Source organism: Callionymus lyra, chromosome 1 (assembly GCF_982586985.1).
Source record: "Callionymus lyra chromosome 1, fCalLyr1.hap1.1, whole genome shotgun sequence".
Lineage (NCBI taxonomy): Eukaryota > Metazoa > Chordata > Actinopteri > Syngnathiformes > Callionymidae > Callionymus > Callionymus lyra.
Genome location: NC_141818.1, coordinates 19,446,362 through 19,474,308, shown reverse-complemented (window position 1 = coordinate 19,474,308; position 27,947 = coordinate 19,446,362). Strand labels below are relative to the sequence as shown.

Below are 27,947 nucleotides of genomic sequence, written 5' to 3'. Positions count from 1 at the left end.
ACTACTGGACGGGATGGACCCGACCGCTGCGAAGAGCTTTTCCCGGAGGTTTATAGCGGGATAAACACAGTCCTGTGTCCCGCAGTCAACAGCCTTCCAGCTGCAGTGGAGACGCTGTTCCAGTGAGTCAGAGGATAAGTTGTCCAGGGGAGGGATTTCACCAGAGACCACACCGAACTTGCGAGAGGGATGGATGCAATGTCGATTCCTTGTCGGCCTGGTCAGCCCTGCCCAGTCGGAGCAGGGTGGGCTCATCCGGAGTGAAATTGTCGGGCTCTTTATCTGTCGCCTTCTCCTCCGCAGGGCGGCGATGTCCGCTTTCTGCCTCGACCTGCAGACGCCCGCCGGTGTTTCAGCACCACTGGAGCTGGACAGCGACTGCATGGAGCCGGAGTCCTGCCCGGCAGACCCGGAACCCTACCAGGGTCACTCGCTGCGGCACGCCGGCTCTGGAGGCCTCGGCATGGCCTTAGAAGAAGAGCTCGCCATGCTGAGTGGAGACCAGGGCGAACCGGAGGAGGAGCCGCCGGAACCCGAGGCTCCAGAGTTGGTGCATAGCACGGACTTGTTGTCGCTCTTCCGACAGAAGGAGAAAGACTTACTTCTTGCTGCTAAACTGGGCAAAGCTCTGCTGGAGAGAAATCAAGATCTGACCAAGCAATATGAGAAGATGCACAAAGATCTCAACGAGAAACTAGAGGTAAACAAACACAAGTGAGCCATGTGAACACAATACAATCAAACTACATTCTTAGTTGGTGAAATACATCCCATAAATAAAGGAATGTCAAATAGATTTAACATTTTTTTTGTACATTTACTTCATTAGTAGTAAAACGTTGTTTTAAAGCAGATTATTATCATACAACCAAAAGAATGCCAAAACAAAATGAATTTAGGTCAGGTTAGTTATCAATTTCCACTTGAAGCTTTAGCTGTCATTTCCCATATGGTGTTTTTTCTTTATCAATCACACTTTGCTTTTGTTTTAAAAATCTCCCACACACAACTATTGGGAACAACAGATTAATCCGTCCACTGTATCTGCTGTACATCTGCTCAGCCCTTTGATCCATATTTATCCTCTTGTGGAAGCTCAGCGCATTAAGCTGCTCCTGCTTTCATTGTACGCTTCCTTGTGTACTATTGTCACCTGTTGGGGTTGTTTGGTGGTCGGAGTGAACCGACGTTTTGATTGGGCACAGATCCAGACAAAGTGACGTCACAGATGGCAGCTAACTTTTGGAGTTATCCACTCTCATCCATCTTCTTTTAGAAAGCGGATGAATCAGTTTAGTTACATGTGTTGAGAAAATATATCAAAGTGTGCTATTGTTACAATTTAAGATTTTATTTTTGTAACAAAATTCTCCTATTTTAGCTTTGACAGGTAGGAAAAAAACATTTGTAACATTTATTTCAATGTTTGTATCTCGGCAGGAACAACTTGAGTCTGACCCGAGGGCCATTTTGGGCCCCAAAACACATTTCACACGGCTTTCACATGTTGACCGCACTCAACTTGAAAATATACATTTTAAACAAAGAAAGTAACAAATTAACTCTAAGGAAACGCTACAAAGTTGGGCTACTAAATTTCTCCATCAAGATAATTGAAGTGTCTTCTGCACCCGCAGCACTTGGAGCAGGAGAAGCACGAGCTGCGACGGCGCCTGGAGAGTCGAGAAGGGGAGTGGGAGGGTCGTGTGGCGGAGCTGGAGACAGACGTCCAGCAACTTCAAGGCGAGCTGGAGCGCCACCAGGTCCAGTTCAGAGAGACAGACAGGGACAAGACGAAGACCATCAGCGAACTGTCAGAACAAAACCACAGACTGCTGGAGCAACTCAGTAGGGTGAGGAACAGTGTCAAATGTCCATATTTGTGTCCAGCCGCAGGCATGCTGCTTGAAAGATTTCATTAGTACGGCTACTGAGTCACTCAACTACAGAGTCTTAATACAGCTTTAAAAACGCATCCACATAGAAACCTTTGACAACGTGCGTCTCACTAGCAGTGGCCTCGGGGTCACTCAGACGTGGCATAAAGTGTTCAGCCGAGTAATAAATCATACTCCCTCATAAAGAGCCAGAACATTTTCATCTCTCGAAGCTTAAAATATGTCGACTCATCAAATTGAAAGTCCAGCGACAGGATTTCACGCTAAATAATTCAGTGTTCTTATGCAATACCACTCTGCATATTGACAGTTTTTTCAGGGCAAGTGTGTGTCTGATGGATCAAAAAGAGCCGATAATCGTGCATGTGTAAAAATAACAAGGTGATGTTCATTTCAATTTCAATTCAATTTTATTGAAAGTGTCTTATCATAACAAAGTTATCTCAAGACAATTTACAGTTGAAGTAAGACTATAGTGGAGAAAGGAAAAACAGATCCCAGTAATTCAACAAGTAAATCACGTCGTGGCGTTGGCGAGGAAAAACTTCCTTTTAGAAGGCAGAAACCTCGAGCAGAACCAGACTCATTGTTGACGGCCTCCTGCTGTGACCGGCTGGGATGGAAGACAGATGGACTGAAAGAAGAATGAGGGATGATATCAGCTTGATGGGCCATTAATTCATTGAAAAAACAGGTTTAAATTCATATTCAGTTTGAGAAATGATCAAAAATCCCGATGCAACAATCAATCAATTTGAATTTCACAGATGAGTCATAATCTACTTTTAACCAACAAAAAACTCTGTCTCATCAATAGTGGCTCAAAGACCAAGAAGCAGTGCAACATATGTATTATTGTGGTTTTCATTACTCAATAACAGTTTTAAATAAAGTTTTCAGGTAATGTTGGTAACAGGACAACAACCGATGATTACATTTGGGTGGTGTTCTTTCGTTTAATTTAGGCTTTTTTAACCTCTACAAAGTCTTGCTATTCTTTTGTATGGCGTCTCAGACAAACATTACAAATCCCAAAGTTTTTTCTTACTGTACCAAAATGTGTTCAACATTGCCTTGATACACTAATTAAAGATAAAACTGCTCAAGAAAAGTGTAGGGCATTTGTGTCAAACACAGGCCTATGGGCCAAATTCAGCCATTCATTTTATCTGGCCCACTTACTTATGGCAGTCCATCGATAACGATGATGACGTTGCTCCAATTTTAATGAATAGACATTTATTGGGGTGTGTTGCGGCGGTGCATAGCCATGTGGCTGTGCAGGCCAATCCGCAGGTTTTGCCACAGGAGGCACTGGAGGGTGTGGGCCCTGTAGCAGGCTGATGCCTCAGTGCACGTCGCCGTATCCTCCTCTCTGTGGCTTGCTCCTGAAGGTAAGCAGTTCCCTGGTGGCAGGAGGAACTCCAGGTATAGCGATCAGCAGCCAGGGACTCTAGTGCTGCAGGTGAAATTTTGTGGTCCAAAAAAGCGCTTCAAAGACCATCTTAAAACCCGCTTTTTTGGACCACCAGCAGATCTCTGGCCATCCAGAAGTTGGCCGTAGAGGATTTGCCTGGGCAGGCGGTGGGCAGGCATACGGATCACATGCCCAACCCAGCGCAGGTGTTTCTTTGCAAGGAGCACGGCGATGGTAGGTGTGTTGGTCCATTCAAGAATATCAGCATGTGGCACCCTGTCTTCCCAGGACACACCCAGGATCCTTTGAAGGCAGCGGATGTGGAAGGCCTCTAGGGTTTTTATGTGCCTCTGGTAGGGTGTCCAGGTTTCCGTCTCTGGCCCACAGGGGCTATAAACACCCATTTAACTAGTTTATTGACTAAAGACATCTTGACTTGAGATATTGATGATGGTGATCGATGTCAATTATCTTATCTTTTTGAACATTCATGTCTAACTTGTTTTCTCTTTTTGAGCCACACTATTTGTTTTTATTAAAGCCTACATTAAAATAGAGACTTGCAGTGTATTATGCATCAAAAACATAAATATATAGTTTAGCCCATGACTACGACTGTGTTCAAATTTTTGGCCCTTGCATGATGGATTTTGACAATCCTTTTTAAGGGATAACAGTCCGAGGCTTGCCTGAGGTATGGAGGTTTTTTTTCCTTTTTTGTTATTAGTGAATATGGTTCACTAAATATATATAGAAGCTTTTGATTCATATGAATCCTTTTTGTAAAATTGTCATTGAGTGAAAATGGCATTGATATACAATGGCTCAGAGCCTATTCTACTAGTATAGGATTATACAGGCCAGGATGCAGAAATAGAATATGTATTGTCATGCTGGTGACATCATTCTAAGTTCAGGGCACAAATGGAAAAGGGCTGTTGTTTAATTTACGCTCAGCCAAACAATTCAAACAGCGTTTAAAAAAAATGATATACATATAATTTATTATAATTATCAACATGTTGAATTACGTTAAACATATATTAGATCATTTCCAGCAGAAAACCCTGTTTGAAGATGTGTTTTGAGATGTGTACAAAAAGCGTTGACAAGCCTGCACAGCTCTAATAACCCCATGAGCAACACTGCCTGTGGCAACTCATATTTGTTGCCTATGTTTCTGTCCCTGCTGAGAGCAGGGACCTGCTGCCAGGCAAACAACACTTGAGGGAGAGGCGAGTCATTGTGGTCTGTTCCAAAACATGCGACAAGATAAAACTCACTGTAATGCATTATCTACTGCAACGTTTTAATCAGTGAGGAGAATTAAATTGCATTAAACCTAATTAAACCCATATATTCCCCCTTTCAGTTTGGGGGGGGGAGCTTATTTGGTGTGACTCAGTGAAATGTATAAGATTCATTGACTGCATTGATCCACGGTTCAGTGTTGAGCAAAGAGCTGTTAGATAATAGAATAATGAGGTCGAGCACAGTGCAAATTCTTTCATCTCTGCTTTCGCTTTCTTCTTCTTCTATGACTCTCTGTCTGTGCTCATCACCAGGCAATGAGCTGTGACTGAGTGTAGTTAGCTGTTCACAAGTTAACAAAACAGTGTGGAGGCTTCAGCAGCGAGGCCTGGAAAGGATTTGGACATTCTTCACTTTTTTTTAATTATTCTGTTGGACCAGTTGTGTCAATTTGGATGACATCAAGACATTGGACATTGAATTTAACGTCTAATAATAATCCCTGTTAATGTCAAAAACAGTTTTCAGCTATGAGTAAGTGTTCTGTTTGTCACCCCGACACATGGGGAAACAGCTTGGAATATGAGTTCGGAGCACAATTAGGACACAAACAATTTATTGTCGCAGTGGTGATTGATGACATTTTTCCAGGTTTGGAGACAGAAAAATTATATAAACCTTGTACATGATTTCAATCCACTTTAAATTAAGTATTATTATATAAATATTACTTAAACAAATTACTTAATTTATTTATTTTAATAAAAGACAAAAATAAACAGTTCATTAAATTGAGTTGAAGTTGTGATTGACAATAGAAACTAAAAGTGTGAAACGACAACTACACAGTAAATAAATCAATTCACATTATTCAAAGTGTGTGGGCGGAGGTGACTTTTGAGGTGCTTGTTTGCTTAAGAGTGAGAAATTCAGCAAGTTTATCAAACTCAATACGATTTTTATTCGTTACTCATATTTGATATGTTCTTATCTGAGAGATGATCATTATTTTACTCACCTTTTAGATATGCATCTAAATAAAAAGACAAAATGACTCCTCCTAGAGTGCAACATATCTGAATGCCTTCTACCTACACACCTTTCACAGTCCTTTAAAGATTTATGACCCCTTTCCTTTATATGTTGACAAGTTTGTAAATTTTTTATGTTTCATTTCATTTTCCAGTTTTTCGAGGGCTAAGCTCTGAGCCTGGAGTTAAATTAAGAAGGCCAAACAAGGCAGGTGCGTTACCGAGGTTACCTCATGTATGCCCTGAGGGGACCTTGACATGACAGGAAGTGATGTAAGTCACAGGGTGAAATGCAACGCTGAGTGGATTAGGCTATAATCTGTGGTAATAGCGCAGCCATATGTACTCAGTTGAGAACACAAGCAGTCGCGGACCCAACACTCTTCTTAATTAATAACAGCAGGCTGCTGAGATTTGTGTAGTCTGCTATTTCATCCTGGATTTATACTATTATTTGACTGCAATACTTCATATTATGACTCTTTGTGTGTACATGTGTACATCTACACAACACTGTGGTAAAAGCAAGACATGCTGAGTCGGCATCTTGTGTACAGAACTTGAAAAAAAGCAGCTTTGAGTGAAGCCCGAGGTGAGTGTGTTAGTCCGTGTGTGTCTTAAGACCGATGACTGACAATCTTCTCAGGCCTAATCTGATCAGAGCGCACCGACAAATAGGGAACCTTTTCTAATTACATTAGTGCACGCCCGGTGAAGTGGTGCGGCCCAAACAAAGCCGCATGAATCTTTAAGTGTGGGGGAAGGGATTCTTTCTTTTACTTTTTATTAATTGTTAAAAAGAAAATGCAAAACTGTTTTTGGTGGGGGTTTTTAAATGAAAATATACATAATATTGGAATTTGGTGAATTTTAAAATAAATATATTTCATGTGTCATAATTAAACTAGGTAAAGTATTAAAGTATTTGCGTTATCAAAGGATAAATGAACAGCTCTCTCTGGTTTTGACGTAGATTGGAGCTGCACGTGTTGAGTGACAGGTTACTGTATGTTTCGTGTGTTCCTCCTCTTGCTGCTTGATCTTTTAAGTAAGTAAGTAGGTGACAGTTATTTGTAAGTATTGAAATGTTCTTTAATAACAAATTGCAAATTATTTTGACTTCATTTGTTTAAGTAAATATTTGGTGAATGTTTGAATTAAAAGATTAATTAAATTATTATTAATTAAAAGTGCAAGAATAATATAGCCATGAAAGTCAACTGAACTCAACCATCTGTTCTTCTTATTTCCATCATCTAAACAGTGATATTTGTGGTCTGATCATGTTGTTACGGTTTTTATCAAAATCTTTTGATTTTCTCCAGAATACTATAGCAAACATTCCATACTAAGCAGCTGCTTTGAATTGTTTCAGTTGTATTGGTATTGTTGCACTTGTGTTGCTCTTCACTGGCTGACTTCCTTTCCGATATCTGTCCTTTTTACCCAAAGCCTGTGAAGTGGGGCTTTTAATGAACAAAAGTGAACAATTTAAGATGATTGAAATTAAAACAGATTTAGGTGGAATAATCTCCCAAAATATTTAATTAAAAGTTGTATTCACCACTTCAGTACAATTTTAATTGCCCACGATGATCCTTGAAAAAACTCTCTTAATGTACTTCACGATTGTGTTAAGTATTGTGTGCTTTGGTTTTATGTAAGTATGTACTGTCAGTATGTAGGTGATGCAAAATTAACTTCTTGACAAATGTTTTTTTTCATTATCTACATAATTTCTTACTTTATTACAAAAATTAAAACAGCTTATGTTTTGCATTTTTTAAAAGAGTACTTGTGTGTGAATAAGAGAGTGACATGAGGAAAAAGAAAGAGTGGAGTAGCAGATGAGTGTTGTTATTAGTCATCCAAAGAAATTGATGAAAATCAATGGAGGTGAAGAAGAGAGTACAAACTGGGTGGAGCAGGTGGACTGACTGGTGTGATTTGTAACAGAAGAGCAGCAGCTAGAGTGGGAGGGAAGCTTCAGGTTAGAACAGTCAGAGTTGAAGATGTCCAGGCTTTTATTAGGGGGGGCTAGCAAGAGTAACATTAGATTAAATTATGTAGAAATACTTGACAAAGTCAAGGAGGCCAGACTCAGACAGTTTGGAAGTGTGGAGAGGATAGACATTACATGAAGAAGCATTATAAGAACAGATACGACTAGGGGAGTAGATTGGCACGAGTTGGCATACATCGTGTATGTCAAAAATTAAATATGACGTCAAAGTAAACTATTGAGGAAAACAATCTGGATCTCTGCTATGGTGTATGTTCACATTTTCAATTGTGTGCTTTAAATGAATATATTTTTAAGCCACATTTAAAGTCAATTTGTGCTGAAGATAACATGCGTTGAAACATGATTGACTGGGGTTAAATATGTTTGTTTAAATCTATGCAAAAAGGTCAATTTATATTTGATCATTATTTACATTTTTATAAAGTCATATTTGCTCAGTGGTATTGAGGACGTTTACTCTTTCTTTCGATGATGTCAATCAGAAGACAAGCAGTTCAATTCCTACTTTTGAACTTGACGTCAAAACCACTGCTTTTTTCATCATCCGATGGAGACTCTGTGTAGAAACACCACTTCTTAAAGGAGGAGGAGCCAAAATAGTTTCTCTCTGGGTTTTTAGGGTGATGTGTCCCTCTCTCCTAAGTCGCTCACCTGTGACTCACCTGCTCTCTAGCGGCAGTTTGAGAGCAGGTGACTGCCACTTTAAGAAGTCTTACATAACAGTGAAAACAGCGAGGCAGCTGCTCACTCTAGTCTAGCACAGGCATTGCTGTAGATTACAGAAAACCCTGGAAGCACAGGTTGCTATGACAACAAGAGTGGCATGCAAATGATGAGTGTGTGATGTTACCATGGGAATCAGTGACACCAGACCAGTTTAATGTTCAGTCGCGCCTCTAAAGACCACGAGGGGCTCGCAAATCTAACTTCTAAAAGCAGCCAGTGAGTCACCATCGCCGGGCTGGAACGTGACTGCTCACTTGTAGATTTAAGAGGCTAGAAAAGGAGCACGTCTCTGGGCTGTAGAGTCCTACTTTGCTGTCCTGGATTCTAGAATCTGGGGTTGACGGTTCTGGATCCAGAATCTGAGGATTTACCCTCTAGATTAACTGACCGCAGATCAGAGAAGTTGTTAAATTTGCCCAGATTTAATTCAGGCTGCTTGTTGGGTCAGTGGGTCGTATGTCACGTTACAACTGTGTCCTGACCCGGACAGCCAGCACATCTGTTTCTCACATCAGAGTAGCATCATCCTGCAGCTGTGGGCTGATAGAACAGCTGCATCAATATATATCTTCTTGAATAAGCAATTGCTTGCCTTATTTGTATATTCAAAAAATGTGATGAAATTTGAGGTAATACTGATCCTAAGTAGTTCTACATACGTCATGTTCTGAGACGGTGTGTGGATGTATTAGTAAACAGTGTGAAGCCCCCCTTAGGTGACAAGGCGCAATGACAAAAAGGAGACTTGACCACTGTGGAGTAAAAATAAAGAAGAGAAATCCAAACAGAGAGAGTATAAGAAATATACTTGCCTTATTTAACATATACAGCTAAATATGGCGCTTGAAATTCCAGAATCGTCAAATAATTGATTGATTCCCTCTTTGCCATTTGTCTTCGAACGCATCATGGTTGTGTTTTGTCTTTATTTTTGCGAATATGTATTTCCTGGAAATACTTTTTGGGCAATTTACATTCGTCTCACACCACGTATGTAAAATGCAGAAAAAGGTGTTTAAATTGGTGCACAAAACCACATGTGTATGCCAAAGACGGTGCCAACATTTGTTAAAGTTCGGGAACCCCTGACTGGAGAATGATGTTTGGAACATTTTTAATATAGACCTGAGTCTCAGTACACTCACAACCAAGACCTAATGTTCTGTTTCGTTCCCTCGGGGGACGAGGGAGACAGTGACAGGCATGTTGAGGATGTTGCTGTTGCCACAGCAGCGATGATTAAATAAACCGAACGAACCAGCTGTCAAATAATTTGGTCTGCTGCAGTGTTTCCTCCTGACCCAGGAGTCTGGAGCTCTCAGCCCTGACATTTAGGAGAGTTGGACTTTTATTAAAGCAGGTGATCGTTGTCATCAAGCACAGGCTTGCAACAGCAAATAAAAACAATTCACAGCTGTCTATTTAACAGACAACAAGTTATTGGATAATGAACAAAATTGGTAAATGTTTTAATTAAATTTCCTTAAAATAAATGAGCCTCTTACAACTATAGTATATATTCTATATTTAAGTATAATATTTCCTATTTCAACTTCTGAATTTGTTGCCATTTTTAAAGGAGTATTAATATATTCTCTTTTTTTAATTATAACAATTAAATTATCTAAAAAAATCTCAAATAAATAAAAATCCAATTTATAATGAAAGATTCATATTTCCTTTAGGTTAACTCCACGTTCATGTTTCTTTATATTATTTATCTTGAACTTATTTTGATGTTTCTTTCTTCAACAACCTGATTACTCATTGCTCATTGCTTTTACCTTACGTTTTACAAAAAAGGTTCCTTAAAATCTCAAATAACAACTTTGAAATTTAAATATACAAAGAAATATTTACTTTAAATCGTTTGAGATAATCTAATAGTATGTATGTGTTAATTTGGTTTGATAAACAATTAATAATATGAGATAATGTACCAGGAACTTAATAAAGTGTCTTTGGTAACCCACATTATGTTTTCTGTAATATCTTAAAAGATGGAAAATTGAATTTGAAGTTGATTTGTTTGCTGTTTCCAGGCTGCAGAGGTGGAGAGGCAGCTGTCCACTCAGGTCCATTCATTACGGGATGATTTCAGGGAGAAGAGCATGTCCACAAGCCAGCACATGACACGCCTAGAAACTCTCCAAGCTGAGGTGAGATTTTTATGACTGGAACGTCCATTATTCTGTCCTACACACTTCTGTAGAGCACACTGGACAAAACATGGAGTCCTGTATGATTAGAAGCTCTCATCTTTACCTCTGTCTCCTCCTTCCTCCCTGTTGTTGTTTGGAGCAGCAAGGGCTAGAAGTGAGTGTTGACCGGCGACTGTCTGTGGTCGAACTGCATGCTGCATGCTGTAGAATACAGAAACAAGGATTGCACAATAATCTCTTTTTGAGAGAGTGATAGTTTCAGTGCTCAGTACTTTTGTCTATTTTAGATTTGAGTTTTAATATGACTGAAATAAAAAGAGATTTTGTTTTAACACGGAGAAGTCCAGCTATTTTGAGACCATTTTCATCCATACTAAAGATAAATTAAGATATTTGTTAGTAGGAAATTGTGTGTTGTTAAGCATAAATAAGAGCAGCTCAGTACAATATAAGAACATAGATTAAGTTATTTTATAATATTTAGTGCTGCTTTAAGCTCAGAATACCATTGAAAAAAACTTAAAGGGGGTGTTTTTTGTGCCTTTTTAACTAATCAGACACAGGCCTCTTATAGCAAACGATATGAAACATATCTTGGTTTAAAGGAGAAACTTTAGTCTGTGAGCAATCCATGTTTCCAAAGCTAAGGCATGATTTCTGCTTCGTGGCTGAAGCATGTTGGGCTGTCGGTGTTTATCTTGTTCGCACCACAGGTTTTCCTGGGAAGGTAAGCGCCCAGACTCCCCAGTGTTTTTTTTTTCGTTTTCTTGCTGCCACTTCACAAGAGAGCACCCTGACTGCAGCTTAATTCATTATTTGGAGAAACAGCCAGTGATCTATATTTAGATGCTGCAATGTCTGGCTGCTCCCGTTGTGCCTGTGCAAGACTCGGGCCGATGTCTAGTAACTTTTTGGTTTTGCTTGAAGACTTTAAACTTTATCAACTGATCAAATTAAGGAGTAACCACCGATAAATCTATCATCACCATGTGGGCATTCAAGTTGTTGCTGTGTGAAATAGGTCATGGGATGTAGGTCAAACACACAAGGGAGCCATAACTGCTGCAAAGCACATACATCTCTGTTTGATTTAAGGTAGTTTGGAGATGTTAGACTCGTGTAGACACATTTGTCAGAGACACAGGTCGTACAACATTAACATTCAAGTCATTATTTTATGATTCACTCTCATTAAATGGTATTATTTTTCTTTCTTTTTTTATTATTATGGTTACAGCGTGGCTCCTGGACCCCATGTGCCAATATTTTTGTGGCCCACATAACATCAGAGTAAAAATGATTATGTATGAAGATTTGACAGCCTACTGACATTTTTATTTTGTACCTTTATGTCTTAACTATTTATTATTTTTATATTCTAAAAAAATGTTGCCATTTTTTTTATTTTTCAGTGAGTATTTCTTGTTTATCATAATAGTTACTGTATATAATACATTTATGTTTGTGATAAAGTTCATTTTTATATTTTATTGTTTATTAAAATATATTGTGTGTAATGCACATACAAGGAAATACAATATTGTTTTTGTTACAACAGTATATACATTGTGTCCATTACAATATATAAATGTGAAATATTTTTAGAATATATATTTTTTGCTGATTAGTTCATTTCCACCCATTTTATATCATAAACTACTATGTAGTCTTCATGCCTGTTGTATGTATTCCTGCCAAATTATCTTTTTTACATCATTCTTTTTTCTCAACTTTAATTAAAATGAGAAAAAACTGACAACCCGTTATGGAAAATTACTTGTGGGGCTACTTTATAAGTTGACTTTCCCTGCACTTGAACATTCCTCAAAACAAGGGTGGTGTCCAACTCCAGCGCATGCTAGGCAACAAGCATTCTTCAGGGCAGTGGGAGTATTTTTTTTATCTGGTTTGAGCTCTGCTAGTCCGAGCAACACAACTTCAAATGGTTCCAAACCAGATCATGTGTGCGCCCTTAAGAACTGTTGCCGTGTGTAACGTTGGTCATGTTTGACGACAGATTAAGATGCTGTCGGAGAGAAAGATGGAACTGGAGCGACGGGTTCATGCCATGTTAGAGGAGAACGAGCTGCTGCAGAACACAGTGGAGAACCTCAGAGAGAGAACACTGGTGCTGGAGAAGCAGTGCCATGAGAAGGACCTTCAGGTAAGAACTTGAAGACTATTATTATCAATTATATATCATATTTAGCCTGGACATAGGGTAAGTATTCACCTATCAGGGTGATCCTGAGATCAAGAAATATAATACTGGAACTATTCCAGCAGCAGTTCTCAGTTCCCTTAAACCAGATGTGACTTACATCAACAATTCAGATTGATAAAAATAAAAGATGAATCTTATCTTATCAATTATATTCCTCCCCAACTGTGATTTCGATGAGAACCTGATACTCATTTGTAGATGTTTTTATTTTCCCCAAAAAATAGTTTTAGCGTATAACTTTTTATTTTATAATAATTATGAATCGTCTTCACCAAATATGGCCGCTGTGTTTTTATGTGATGCTTGAAAGTCAAAGTCGATTAATGTTTGCGTTGATATGGTGACCTTTAACAATTTCTGCAAGATAAGATGAGAAAGAAATTATGGATGTAAAATTCATACAAAGACTTTCAATAAGAGTAAAGATGAAAGGAAAGGGATTTGATGGGATTCTTTGGGGGAGGAGAACAAACACAGAGATCATGAAGATTACATGAGACTCCAAGAATGAAAATATCATGTATTTTTATTTATTGGATTCATACTTCCTGTAACAGACACTTTTGTAAACATTTTGTCGACTAAGACTAAGAGTTTAACATCCATAAACTATTGAAAAGCAGACATCAGACATATTTGTTTTTCCTTCCCACATTGACCTCATGCTGGTTTAGCTTATCTGAACTATGTGATTCGTTGGATGGTCCAAAACATTCTCCAACTCCCGCATAAATCAGCAAACCTTGTGTCATGTTTTTCCACACTGCTTTACTCTGCTTTCAATATTATATTTGGGTATGAAAACGGAAAATAGTCGTTTTTATCTGTACTTTCCATTTGCCTTCAATGTCCATTAGTATCATGTTGAAAATTTCTTATATTTATTTCTGCAATTAAGATGTGTGAGAGACAAACTGAGTGAGGAAAGTGAAAAACACAGATGGTAACTTTTTTGTAAAGCCAAATCTTTTGCACTCCACTGTATCTAAGTGAATGTACAGTAGCTGAAGTGTCTCATAATTGCTTTTTTCTTCCAACAACCAGTTGTATCAACTATTTTCTACATCCACACTAAGAGTGATCTACTATTTTGAAAAAGCTCTGCGAGAAGGTCTGCTCTGAATGATGTTAAATGTCATTTTCCCCTCAGTTACGACAGAATCAGCTGGAGCTCCAGGAGGTCCAGGTGTCCCACAGGCAGCTGACCAGTCGGCTGCAGGAGCTCTCAGAGGAGCACAGCCTGCACAGCCTCACACCTCACCCGTCAAGCCTTCTGTGTGAGATCGAGCAGAGCATGGAGCAGGAGGAGCAGGAGCAGGAGAGGGAGCAGGTGCGGAAACTCCAAATCTACGTATGATTCAGAGAAAGCTTCTCGACTCACGCACATCTGATTCGTTGCAGCTGCGGATCCAACTGTGGGAGGCGTACTGCGAGGTCCGCTCCCTCTGCTCACACCTGCGGGGAAATGACCTCACGGACTCGGCGCTGTCCACCGACTCTTCCATGGACGAGTCCTCGGAGACGTCCTCAGCCAAGGATGTGCCTACAGGAAGCCTTCACACCAGCCTGCTGGAGCTGCGGAGGCTCACACAAAACCTGCTGGATGGAAACGAATCCACGGTAAGAAGAGAGACACTGTTGTTAACAAGTGACTTATATTAACAATAATCTTATTTTTGTCTTTGTTTATCTTTCAGGTTGAATTGTAACTGGCGAACAAAGTTAACTGATGCTTTTAGTAAATGTCAATATTGGGATAAAGCAAAGAATGACTAGATTTTGTGGGGTTCTGATATAATATCTGATTTAATTTAAATTTAGTTATTATCTTTCCTCTTGCTCGCGTTCAGTTTTTGAGTTTTGTGACACGCTACTGCCACCTGCTGTACCCTTGAGCTCATTGCTATCAGCAAAGTTTCTATTGTTGAAAGGTTTTCAAATTATATATTTATACATGATACATTGAGTATAATAGTGTTGAGTGGAAAACTCAATACTGGTGTCAATGTGTGGTTCTTAAGTAAAGTTTAAAAAAAATTAAAAATAAAGTTTTTGACCATCTACTTCTGGTGTTCAGGGCTCCAGACGCAGCGATGAAGAAGCCCTGGAAGATCAGGTGAGGAAGATGGGTGAGGAGCTCAGAGATGTCCGGGACCTGTACGAGGTGGAGCAGGACAAAGCACGAGCCAGCGAGGAAGAACTGATGCAGCTTCACAATCAGGTGACACTGAGAGTCCCACCACAAACCCTCCAAATGATTCATCTTGCTGTCATGTTTGTGTTTGTTTTCAGATCTGACTGAGTGTTTTCTATGGTGTGTGTTTACTTTTTGTGTTTTGGTAATATGAAAGTGTTTCAATTGACCTGCAGATGGCGCTGCTCTCAGTAGAAATGTGCTCCCTACAAGAGGACAACGATCGGATGAGATCGATGGCAGCCGTCCAGGATCCCGGCGAGCAGGTCCAGAGTGCCATCAGAGACCGAGATGAAGCTATAGCCAAGTAAGAACCCTGAGGGCCGGATGGATGCAGACCGAGGGCCACGGTTCGACGCGGTGTGAGATCTCTGGGCTCTTGTGTGACCTGCTGCTCTGTGTTTCAGGAAGAAGGCGGTGGAGATGGAGCTGGCCAAATGTAAAATAGACATCATGTCTCTCAACAGTCAGCTCCTCGACGCCATCCAGCAGAAGCTCAACCTGTCGCAGCAGCTGGAAGCCTGGCAGGTGGGTCAAAGGTCATTCTTACCTCTAACTGTGTTGAAAACATAATCTATGCAGGGATTACAACCTGTTAGTTGAGTCGTGTGTGTATGTGTGTGTGTGTGTGTGTTCCCTCCCCTCCCTGGAGTGTAACCGGCAGCTCTGTCCTCTCTCTCTCCCCCTCCTCACAGTTCGCCTCCTCAGGGCTCTTTACTGTTTGGCTCTTGTGGTTTTTGATCTAGTGGCCTTTCTCAGATCCCGTACCGCCCTCTCCCCCCCTGTGGCCCCCTCTCCTGCCTTAGAGGTGAGCCCAGCAGCTCCATCCTGACATACCTCTAACCATGCTGAGCCCCCAGCCCCATTCCACGCACCCCCTTCATATCTGTCCATCAGGCTGACCTCTCACTCCTCACTCTGTGTGTACCATCCCCTCCATCAGTGAAGAGACAAAATATAGACATGTTTTTTAATATTTTTAGAGTAGTAAATATTGAATATGTTTTTATAGTTATTTACCACTTCAACAATTGTTTATAATGTATTTTTACTGCAACAGAAAACAAGGTAAAATTTGTACACACAGAATAACTGTTTCATTTGAAATTTGTAGAATAAAACACTTAATTTATCTTGTTCATTATTATTATGTCTGACCATTGCAGTAATTTAGCAAAAAAAAACACTTAAGCTGATTACATGTTGATTTTTTTTCACTTCATACCGACTTTTATTTTATCAACAATTTTTTGATCTTCATCAAAGTCATCATCGCAATACGTTCAATTGAACAGCAGGTGGCGGTAAAAGAGCTCATTACACATGTTTCAGGTAAAGAGTCCTTGCATCACCACCAGAATCTTCAAAATCGAATTTAAACCATCACCAAACTTAGATCACCTTGTCATTGTTCCATCATCAACATTTCTTGACATTTTTATTAGAATCTTTTCATTTGATTAATAGTTATTTTCATCAGAGGACAAACATCGTGGAGATTAAAGGACTAAGAATAGCTCAGCAGCCAGAAGGGATTCATTCTCTCCTCTCTTTCTTGTCTGGGTCAGGATGACATGCACAGAGTGATCGACCAGCAGTTGATGGACAAGCATCAGGACGAGTGGCGTGCAGCTCCATCCTCCCTGTCCGGACCGTCGAGGGCCCACGGCGGTCAGTCCGCCCGCCGAGCTCAGCGCATCTCAGACCGCGACAGGAGACTTTTCTCTTTTTTCAAAAAGAACTGACCACTGCACAGGAGACCAGGACCAGGAGAAGAGGAGGGGGGGACACCGCCAGTTAACGCACACTTATTAGGTTTGGCCAGACAGTTTTGGGGGGGGATTCGTTTTGCACTTTACGTGTCTCATGGCTCCTCCCCTACTTCTGCCGGAAGTGTGTGAACAGTGAGGATCAGAATCCCCAGAGGTCACAGAGAAAGTCAGCAGGGTCACAATGTATCCTTGTAGTGCCTACAATATCCACCACTGCCAGCTCTGCAGCCAGAACCCCCTCACTGTTCACATCCCAGCTGTCAGGGAGGAGGGGGGGACGGGCACACCAGAGGGGCACAGGGACAGATGCGATGAAGTGACTCAGGTTTATTCGGTTGTTGGACGACACGACAAGGTCAAAGGGACACGATTATTTTTCTTAACTCACACTCAGGCACTTTATGGTTACCATAGTAACAAGAGTGAGGTCTTGAACGATCATATTTTTTTATATTTTCATATTAAATAAGTCAAATATGTTTGTTAAGTGTATATTACACAAAGTATATGAAAATGACTCACTAACTAAATTACTGAATGTGCGAGAGAAGGAAAAATAAGAAATAGAGTTGTAAAGAATACTAAAATATATTTGCCGCAAAAGTTCATTTCAACATTGACTTGAAGTTTATTTTTTTCAACAAATGTGTACAGAGCATCTCACATGTGGTGCAAAGAAGGAAAGAATATCAAATCCTTATCAAGAAAAAAAGACATAAAAACATTTTAGGAGATATAAGGTGTTGCCATGTTTTCCATTTTTAATGGGAATCAATCCAAAGCAACAGAATACAATTTTAAAGTATTTATTTTTGAGTTTGAGTGCATGAAAAGCTTCTGAATTATATTAAGACAATTTACAATGAAGTTTTTGTTCATATAAGCCATAAGTTCACGCATCAATCATCATTTTAAACACTTTGTTAGAAGCATTGAATTATTTAAAAACATTAAAATTCATGTGATTATTTGTTGTATGTCCTTTGATGGAATCATAAAATACACATTTTATCTCTTGTTAGCACTTTATCATGAAAGCAATTATTTTTAATTATTAAAAAAGTGATTTAAAGTGTCAACTAACTTCAGACCCTGTGATGTCCAACGTCCTGATAAACCTGAGTGGCAGGAAGTGCGGGTACACATATTTTTCTATGGATCATATTCTTTTAAGCATAGATCATTTTCTGATAAAGAATAATCCATCATCTTCCTAGTCAACCAAAATTTTGTGAATGTTTACATTGAGCATGAGGAGGAGGAGACGAGTTGCCACCGGAGAAGATCTACCTCCATTCTTATGTCTTATGGCACTTTGGTTACGTTAGCCACAGGGCTTCCATGTCACGTTAGGCTCCATGGTCGGGACAGGAAGTGATGCGTCTCTGTGTGTGTGTGTGTGTGTGTGTGTGTGTGGAATATGTCTCACCTATGCAGATGTCACCTGGTCATCTCAGCTGGCTGTTGGGAACCCAAAGAATGATTTTTTTTATAAATCACCGGATGATATATTTATAAGAAAAGAAAATGCATATCTTTTGGAGAAAAAAAAACGTTTTTAAAGAAAATTAAACATCTTCAATTGTTTTAGTTTTTGACTTCCTTTTAGTTTATATGTGTTTTTGAACATGTCATCATGGAGTTTTACATTTTACTGTTGAGCTGTAGCAGGTGATGGAGGAGATGCATTCACTGACACAGGACTGATCAGTATTTAAATGTTGTCACATATTCTTTATTTAAAGTCCTGTTTACGTCACTTTCTCAACCCTTGTGCATCTTTACAGGATTTAATTCACTCTCTGAACTGGTCTGGATTTCTGATATGGTTTCTATTGCCTAAAAGGTCAGGGACAAAAAGTCCCTATTTCAATCCAAACGTAAAATAGAATTTGACACATTTTTTCTTTAAATGTCCTAATGAACTTACGCTGTAATATTAAAATATGAATTAGAGGATTTGAATCTATTAATTCTGTTGTACTATTTTCCCCCAGCTGTAAAATTCTAGGTGTTATCCTTAATATAGTCTAATTGAGTATAAAATCACCAAATGAGAGAATATCTTGATTCTAAAGAATTAAAATGTTTAATCTTTTGACCCCTTAATATAAATAAATAATTTAATTTAATAAAACTTGTTGGGAAATTGGGCATCTTTAAACCTCCTAAAAAACATTTACACCAGAACACTGTGATAAATGTTATTGGGACACCCTCAACAAATGCCATATAAAACAAATGTGTTCAAAATCTTAAGACAAAAATATTAGAAGCATCAAATTCATCATAACTGGTAAAACAATTGTTTCAAATACTCTAAGATGGTGAATTAAAAAGCTGTGTTTAAAACAAGATGTGACTATTGTGTAATTGAACTTTTTTATAAATGAATAGCCATATTTCTTCATCGTTCATTCAAAGTAACAGGAAAGGTCGATTAGACGAAACAACATGATTTAAATTAAAGGTCAATCCAGAGCATCAGCTCCTGCTGCAGCCTCCATCCTCGAACTCATCTCACTTTTGTTGTTGTTGTTGTGACTTTTCTGTCCTTGTTTGTGCAGGAAAAGAATGGAAAGCATTTGATAAACACCGTGATGCGTGCGTGAGTGTGTGCGGCAGCGACAGACACGTCGTTGAGTGTGTCTTTCTCTGCTTTTTCCTTCTTGGAAGTGTGGAATTCGAGCTCTGGGTGAACCCATTGTGCTCCAAGCGAGTGCTTCCATTCTCCACTCACTGAGAGCACTGTTTCTGTTCGCTTCCAACTATTCTGAATATGTACCATGCAATTTTCTTAGCATTCTGACCATTTCTTTTTTTTCTACCAATAAATTCTTTACAACCTGAGTTCATGCAGTGAATGTCATTAATGCTTTACACTTAATCAGGCTTGTGTGGAAGATTTAGATATGCTGCCTCCTAGTGGACTAATTTTTTACAACCTCACCCTTTCAAGGTCAAGTTGTAACATAAATGTAAAAAATGTAATTTAATAATGTATACTTGAGGGGAAATATAAAATTAAAATTTTAGATAATTAAAATAACAATTTAAAATAGGCATTTAAAAAAATATGTTAAACTAGGAATGTCATCATAAATAAATCTGTATTTTTGTGTCAGTAACCTGCATTGGCTGCTAAAGGCAGCCCACGAAAGAAAGAATTCGAGCCATTTAAATATTTAAAGAATAAAAATAGATAATTCATGAAAATGAATATTAACGAGAAATACATTCTTTAGCGGACTGCTGTTAAAAGGGGTCATTATGTTATGGTCAATAGGCGTTTTTTGACCAAGAGATAAACAGTTTAATTCACTACACAACTGAGAAAGCAGAAAGGAGAGGAGCCACAGTGTCAAATATTTATTCTGTTAAAACGTTTATTACTGATTAAATTCATGTTGGGAAAAATGAATAGTACATCTTTTTCTCCAGTGTACAGCAAACCACAGCTGATGAGTGTGTGTTCCAACTGTCTCACACACACCTGTCCTGGTGAGACGATGTGTGTGCGCTCCATATTGAATATAAACACACATTTATATTTATATATACATACACGTATGGAAGAGTTATTTTAAAGAGGGGTGCTTTGATGTCAATTCCCGGGAAGTTCTGAGGTCCTCGCCAGAGTTGATGCAGAGGCTGGAGCCGAACCCCGCAGCTCTCCCAAATCAAAGACCGAAGTTAAAAATAGATCCAGAGGAAGCTTCAGCCTCTGCGACAAACTCGGCTGCTGCTGCGTCTGTACGGGCGCTCTCGCCGTCCGTCAAATGAGGAACGATCGGCACAGCGAGTTGTCTCGCATCCTACAAACAGTGCTCAGACGCAACATGCTCACGTTCCGAGACGGTTGCCGTGGTGACCCAGATGAGCAAGAGCCTCCACGTGTGTGTTTGGCAGGTTCGTCGGTACGAGGAGCCTCGTGACCGCGTTCTCTCGGCTGATCAGGCTTCTTGTCCTTCGACATGTTGGCAGTTTTGTTTGTTAGAAAAAGAAGTAAATAAACTAAAAAGAAAAACAAAGTAAGACTGGGGTGAACGACGCGGCCGGTGTTTGGCCGCAGTTAAAATAAGATCAAAAAGGTTGTTGGCTCAGAGATTTAAGGAGGGGGAGAGAAAAACAAAACACCAGTTCTGTCCATCAGATTAGTCACTAAATCAATTCATTTCAACCCCAATAAAAAGCAACCCGAGCATTTCATGATGCATCTGTTGAAAGGTGGGGCAGCTCCCCAGCCCACCCACAAAATAATAAACCTAGAAAGAGAGGTGAAAGGAGAGTCTTCCTCCTCAGGTGTTGAGTCCTGGACACTGTCCATGTCCCATGTGCAGTGGAGCGAGGAGGGGAGACAACGACAAATGGTTAATGTGGATAAAAGCTGGAGCAATATGGCGGTCAGTTGACATCTTCCTCCTCCTCATCATCATCATCATCATCTTGCAGATCCTTTAAGAATGGCGGACCACAGTTCAATAGAGCCCATCTGCATAATTTCACTAAAAATCGATCTGTCGTCTAATAAAATCTGTACATCATTTTTTTTTAAGTCTTCATGATTTGCTTGTCCAAAGTGGACAATTCCCGTTTCTTTTTTTTCTTGCACTGTATATTCGTTAAATCTTTAATTTAGATGCTCTGAGTCCCGTTGTGTGTTTGTGTGTGTGAGACACGAAGCCGCCGGCGGGTTGGTCGAAGGCTTCCAATTTGCTAGCAGCACTTTTTCTTTCGTTTACTGTTCCGGGTGAGTTTGACCACATCGTTCTGCTGCTGCTGCTGCTGTTTGGCCATAACCTCCTTCTTGGCTCTCAACACGAGCTCCGTGATGCAGTTGAACATCTGCAGAGAGGAAGACGAGCGACAAGCTCATGTAAACCAGTGATTTACTGAACAACAAGATCAAGGTTAGCCACCTAAACTGTCAAGTCAGTGTTTTCTTTTATGCTTCTTTGACTCCATTTTACTAGTGAAGTCCGACCCTGAACCTATCATTCATTTAACCCCCTCCCAACCCAATGTGTCGACCAGAATGGTTAAACTCTTGTTTAATTACAAAATGTAAACAGAAGTAGATCAGTAGATCATGAAAAAAACTAAGACACAGTTTCAACTGAAAATAATGATCCCACTTTTCACAGTGAGCGCACTAGTTTAAAGATGTAGAATCCTCCAATATATTCAGATGTTTGACTGATCTTCATCCACAGCTGGAAATCTAGTGTTGTAAGTGAAATGGTGTCAAGTAGGAAAAGCGAGACTTTTTGTTTCAGAATTAAAGCAATGTATCACGGGCAAACATTTTTATTTTGTAGATTGCTTTTATTGACTGATTTCCAGCTTGAACGATCCTTTCAACTTGACCAACGCTTGTATTAGTCATGTTGTGAAGCAGTGCCGCTCCAGAAATGAGAAGACACTGACTTGGTGCGAGTGCTCTGAGGGATTTCAATTCAATCCATTTGCTGCAACAGGATTTGGTGCAACAGCTTGTAACGGTTTCTTGTTGTGTCTTGTCTGTGTTTACATGCTCTTAATGCGACTTTCTCAGCAATCTTTTTTTTTTTAAAGCATAAACGCTGCTACTCAGCACACAATAGAGCATCTTTCAAAGTCAGCAGGCATAGTGACACTCATTTTCCAGCCAAAGTAGGCTAAGAACAAATTGGCATTGCATGCAATTGCATTACAGCCACCACCTTGTCTGGGTGAAGTATCTAAACGTCTCCCCTCTCATCGATTTACGTCGATCCAGCCAGAACGCTATTCATGGTTTTCTCAACAACACAAAAGCTTACATTTATATTAAAATTAAATCAATTCTCAATGCATGATAACAAAAACAGCTAGACAGCGTGTCAATTGACGGTTGAAAAGGCCAGAAACTGCATCTTACCTCTTCAACGTTTATGTTCTCTTTTGCACTCGTCTCAAACAGATTGATGCCCATTTGTTCTGCAAACTTCTGCGCGTCAGTCGTCTCCACCACTTTGGAGTTGGGGTCGTCGTTTTTATTTCCCACTGAAACAAAATCCCACGTTAAAAAAAAAAGAAAAGTGTTGGTGCTTCAACATTCTTAATGATAGACGTCAACACACTCACCTAATATTCTACACACGTCGTCACAGTTCTGGTTGATTTCGTGTAACCATCGTTTTACATTTACAAACGACTCTGCACTTGTGACGTCGTATACCACAATGACCCCGTGTGTGCCCCTGTAATACCTGGAAACAGAGAGGATGGTGCTTAGACTGGAGGAAACATTTTTATCGTCACCCAAATAGTTATGAAAAGTTCACTTCTGATCTGATACAGTTTATTATAGACAGGTCTTGGGGAGCTCCAGGGTCCGAGAGCAGGACAGTGCTAATGATCTGACACAAAGAACTCTTTGACAAAGTGTTTGATAGCGTGTGTGTGCAGCTGCTCACTGCGCATAAATGAAGAACCAATAAGAAATGGACAGAACTTTGGGCTAGACTCTGGGCTCCTCTGAAGATCAGGAAAACACAAACTTTTTTGTTTAGTCTGGAGATTAACATATAGGTCAACTGTTAAGTCTAAAAGTACAGAGATGCTAATTCTACCTAAAAAAGAACCACAAGGTCCTATCCTGCTGGAACCAGGGATCAAAACTTTAATTTTGTTTGTGCCCCAGTGCACATGGAAAAAAGAGTAGTTGTGTAACTTTAATAAGCAATCCCTGTATACTTTTAATGGTAAGCGACCTTGAATGCTTACTGAATAGGACTCATCCTGAAACAGTATTGAGAGTAATGATTAAGTGCATTCCTTAAGAATCAGAATCAAAAACTGCCAGTGTACCCCAAATTCTGAAGTGGAGACTTGTGTGTTTACCATGTTGTCTCTACAAAAGGAAAATTTAATTTAATTGAAGTAATGATAAAGTTGGCTACAATTATTATGCATTTCTTGTGGTGGTGAATACCGTGAACAGATGATGTCTTTTGAGGAACAAGAAATAGTCTTTTTTTTTTTTAAATCAACTACTAAAAAAGTAGTTTAAGAAAAATACAAAAAAATGAAGATAAAATAAATGTAATTTGCAATATTTACAAGTCACCAACAAAGCAGATACAATGGTGATCGTTTTTCCCCTCAACCAATAACCAAAAAAAAAATCCCTTTTTCCAACAAACATTCTTCTCACTCACGATAAAGCACCACCAAAGTTGCAATAGTCCTTGTTGTGATGTGAATAAACTGCAGAATTGGATTTTTGGTATTAGATTAATGAGACAACTTGAAAGATTTCTACACAAAGTACACGTCGGTGGGTCAGGCAAGGTATTTCTGACGCTTCATATAAACATCTGAGCATCTTTCTTAGGTATACGCAAGTCTGAGAGAAGGTAATCCCTACTAGGTCCCTGCTCTGCTCCAATGTTAATACTTCTTAACACAACTAAAGAAAGGCATCAGCCTACTCCTATTGCACTCTTTTCAAACGGAAATTCTCACACAAAAATTTGACACATGTACTCATGTGACTCACACTCCTCACCAGACATTTGAATGTTTACTTAAAATGTCGTCATTCAGCAAATAAAGGCCAATAATAAAATAGAGAATGAAGAATGTTATGTTGCATAAATAAGGAGCCGATCACAGATTTCACGGTCACATCTCACGCAGTAGCAACAATGTTCCTTTGACAAAAGTCGGTAACATCAGCAGACAGTTGTCATGTTCTTTCACACTCTATAATCCAATAACAAGAACGATTTTACTTACGTGGAGGTGATGGTGCGGAAGCGCTCCTGCCCTGCCGTGTCCCAGATCTGTAGCTTCACCTTCTCCCCATTTATCTCTACTGTCCGGATCTTAAAATCCACACCTATAGTCGTGATATAGCTGCCTGCAAACCAGATAAGGTGCGTTAGTATGTGGCACTAAAAGCAGACTAATGGAAGACCTGGAAATAAAAAACACACCTGAGAACGTGTTGTCTGCAAATCGAAGCAGGAGACTGCTCTTCCCCACCCCTGTAAAGATACAAACACAAGCTCAACACAACAGGTGATTAAACCAGGTAAGGAAAAACAAAACATTAACTAATCCATATCTGAATTTTTTAAAAGGAAAAAAAGGACCTATTGTATCTACAGAAGCTAACCTTTTTTTTATCCACAAATTGTGTAATCTAGTGTCTGGCCTTATGTGTGTGTAATATTACTCATGTTATGTACTGTATGTTGTAATAATAGCTTTGTTTAAATCTTGTTAAAGTACAGCAGGTCCAATATCAAAACCACTATGACACATTAATGGAAACAAAGCTTGGGGATTTCCCCACAATACAAACTACTATTGTTACATAGGAAGATACTTGCTTCTGTAATTATTCAAATCATTTTTACCATAGAATAAAGGACATCATTATGTGTCAGTTAATTGTTTTAATGTTTGTCTTGTATTTTGTTAAAATAATCTGAACTAAAGAAAATAACTAGAATTTTAATTGGTTAATAAAAATAAAAGGTAATTAAATACACAAATGTCAAGTAGTAGATGAGAAGGTGAACAAGACTCAGAAGGATCACAAGAGTGTCCAAAATAGATCAGAGGACTTGTCAGGTTACATGCTGCACCCAGACAGTGTTGGCCTATTGTGCTATTGTCATATTATGTTTGATCAGTAGTATCAGTACCAACATAAGATATCAGGTTCCTCTGAGTCCCAACACACCACAGCCTTGAGGGCTTCATGATGTTATGAAATCAATAATGCTTAAAGACATTTCGCCAATAGTTGCTGCAGTCGTACTAAAGCCCCCCCATGTTGTAATCAGACATCAACAGATTTGTAAGGAAGACACAAAACCACACGCTTTCACCATTTTTTGGGTGCAAATGTAAAACAGCTCTGGATGCAAGAGTGAACATGTTACTGAAATGTTAGCAGTCTAGGCCTAGGGAGAAAAGTGTTATAGAAATTGGCATCTGCATTTGAGAAAGCAGGATTTTGTATTTTTGACATTGACTGGGCTTGTAGTTGTAAAGAAGCTCTATGTAGTTCATTCTTATGGACACGGAACGTATTTTTTCCCTGAGAGGTTTTGTGTAGCAAGAGTTTATGTACACGTTTGTTTGCAAACAACATCTATTCTGAAACCTTTTCCAATAAATGCTCTATTTAAAACGTCTATAATAAATGACTATAATAGAAGTGCAACTGTAAATCCAAGTACATTTGCATTATATATATTTTTTATATTTCTTATTCAAATAATGCACCCGTAGCTACCTAGTCTGTAATGATAACATTATTATTGATAAATATCAATAAGGGGGACTCTGTAGATGTGTTGGGAACAGAGATGGATCTGCTACAGTGCCGATCTGTCTTCAGGCATCACAGACATCCTTTTGCCTCAATAATCTGGGCACAGACTCCAGTTGAGTACATCTAGATACTGGCATCAGTGTTACGATGGAAGTGATGGTTGTGTGTTGTGAGCCGCTCAAGGATGAGGTAGTGCCAGGACCCGGGGTCTCCTAAATGCACACATGAATTGTGGCCACAAAAGGGGGGCTCCATGCTGGGCGATCATTCAATACTATCGAGTGTGGGGTCACAGTACCAATAAACCCATATACAACCCAAAACTCTACTCCTAGAAACTGGTATTTTTGTTTCCACAAAATTGTGGATATTCTAACACAGAGAAAGCAGACAAAAATAGCAGCTTAACTTCCCAACACTTGCTACTGGTAACTTTACAATCGGTTAGCTTAAGTGTTTACCATAGAAAGTAGGGCGACATCCTTTATTTAACTACAAAAGCATGTCTAAATGCGCCTCCTTCATATGCAAACTACAGTGCCAGTGTGGTTCGGGAATATTAAAATTTAAAAATGTAAAATACTAAAAGGGGCGAAAATTTACATCAACGTTGAAGTGCTAGCTAAACTTACAGCTAGCACCCGCGGCTAATGGGAATAAAAACAAGGGGTGCACTAGCAGGATACAGTCCTTTACTAACCTTGCGATACATTTAAAGCTCGCATGCGATGCTAAATCGTCTTAATGCGCTTCCATTTGCGAAGCTATAATGTTCCACCGATATATTGAGACGATCTAGAGGCGATATCCGGCCTGATCGGCTGACATGCCCGGCCCGGACATTCAACCTCCGCCCTGTCACTGACACAGAAACACGACGCCTCAGTAATTACATAAACGGCCCGGATAAAGGAGATATTGCAAAGAAATAAAAAGGCATTTGTACAACATAAAAAAATAATAACGAGAAGCTATTCGTCTTCTCTTCGGGATACGAAATACACATTGAGGCCTACTTCCCGTCACGCATCCCCGGTGTTTCCTTACCGCTGTCCCCGATAATGAGCAGCTTGAAGAGGTAATCGTAGTCCCTGGCCATGCCGGTGGATGGTAGTGGCTCACCCCCTCCGCTTTCTCCCGCTTTTTAGCACGGATTGCTACCTGCCCCCCTCGGCCTCCAGAAACCTTAGGCCCCCAGGTTCCCCCCGATATGAATGAAACCAACAACCGCCACGGACGTTCCAGACAGTGGCCCCCCCACAAGCCGTTGGCGTTTCTTCACGGGGGTTTCGCGGCGTCAGCAGTCCTCTCCCTCCGCTGCAAGGAGCCGGAAACTCCGCTTCCTCCTCTGGTGGAGCTGCACCCAGCTCTGGTCTGGCGTCAGTGCGCAGACGCGGCCGCCCAGTCCCGTATCTGATCTTTGAACTCGCGCATAGTGACTCGTGAATGGAAGGAGACCTGAACTGTTAATTCTAATAAACACTCTTTGCGATTATAGGGCCTTATGATGCATGAAAGTCACGAGTGCCACCTTGTTTTAAAACGTCTTCTGTCTGATGGAGCTGGTGTGAGATTCTGCGATTTTAAGACTCGACCATTGTTTGTTTACATGACATATTAGTGTTGTCCTAAATCTAAGCTTAGCTTTAATATTTATCTAATATTACTGAACACATGTTTCAAGAGGTCAAGTATATAGGAGGATTTCTGGAGTATTGGCCCTGGTTTGCGAGGAAATGACGGGCCTATTTAATGATTAAACTTTTTTCTAGTAAATTGTTGCTTTCACATATGCCTACAAAGGGACCACAGGAAAAATGACTCTGAAAGGCACTATACAAAAATACATTCTTCTTAGAGAGATTTTGGAGAGTTCATTAAGGATTCACCACATTCAGTGTAGGTTCATGAATTTCAAAGTATGTTACCTCCA

At 39.7% G+C, this 27,947-nt stretch overlaps 2 protein-coding genes across 3 annotated transcripts; one reads left to right on the top strand and one right to left on the bottom strand.

Moving 5' to 3' along the window:
- Positions 1-20: 20 nt before the first annotated feature.
- Positions 21-19,551, top strand: bicdl1 (BICD family like cargo adaptor 1). 2 transcript variants are annotated; one of them, XR_015711875.1, is made up of 11 exons: positions 21-700; positions 1,638-1,853; positions 10,392-10,508; positions 12,529-12,675; positions 13,886-14,065; positions 14,137-14,355; positions 14,813-14,956; positions 15,106-15,236; positions 15,337-15,457; positions 15,625-15,737; positions 16,498-16,646. XR_015711875.1 is itself a non-coding variant. In XM_087796277.1 (10 exons), the coding sequence occupies exons 1-10, from the start codon at positions 194-196 to the stop codon at positions 16,672-16,674; spliced, it is 1,959 nt and encodes a 652-aa protein (XP_087652403.1). In that variant the 5' UTR covers positions 23-193; the 3' UTR covers positions 16,675-19,551. The 2 variants fall into 2 exon arrangements, 1 of the variants encoding a protein (XP_087652403.1); XM_087796277.1 differs by lacking the exon at positions 15,625-15,737 and having other exon boundaries at positions 23-700; positions 16,498-19,551.
- Positions 19,552-20,069: 518 nt separating this feature from the next.
- On the bottom strand, positions 20,070-27,400 carry rab35b (RAB35, member RAS oncogene family b). The gene is made up of 6 exons (XM_087796264.1): positions 27,062-27,400; positions 24,663-24,713; positions 24,463-24,586; positions 22,807-22,931; positions 22,601-22,725; positions 20,070-21,546 (listed from the first exon to the last, which is right to left on the bottom strand). Exons 1-6 carry the CDS (start codon positions 27,111-27,113, stop codon positions 21,418-21,420), a joined length of 606 nt encoding a protein of 201 aa, XP_087652390.1. The 5' UTR covers positions 27,114-27,400; the 3' UTR covers positions 20,070-21,417.
- Between the last annotated feature and the right edge of the window lie 547 nt (positions 27,401-27,947).

Excerpts from the sequence above, each read along its gene's own strand:
- rab35b (XM_087796264.1), bottom strand. The coding sequence starts at position 27,113 with ATGGCCAGGGACTACGATTACCTCTTCAAGCTGCTCATTATCGGGGAC. Across the intron at positions 22,726-22,806 it reads CGACGTGTGTAGAATATTAG|TGGGAAATAAAAACGACGAC; the intron begins GTGAGTGTGTTG and ends ATTTTGTTTCAG. Across the intron at positions 21,547-22,600 it reads AGAACATAAACGTTGAAGAG|ATGTTCAACTGCATCACGGA; the intron begins GTAAGATGCAGT and ends TCCTCTCTGCAG.
- bicdl1 (XM_087796277.1), top strand. The coding sequence starts at position 194 with ATGCAATGTCGATTCCTTGTCGGCCTGGTCAGCCCTGCCCAGTCGGAG. Across the intron at positions 1,854-10,391 it reads TGCTGGAGCAACTCAGTAGG|GCTGCAGAGGTGGAGAGGCA; the intron begins GTGAGGAACAGT and ends TGCTGTTTCCAG. Across the intron at positions 14,066-14,136 it reads AGGAGCAGGAGAGGGAGCAG|CTGCGGATCCAACTGTGGGA; the intron begins GTGCGGAAACTC and ends GATTCGTTGCAG.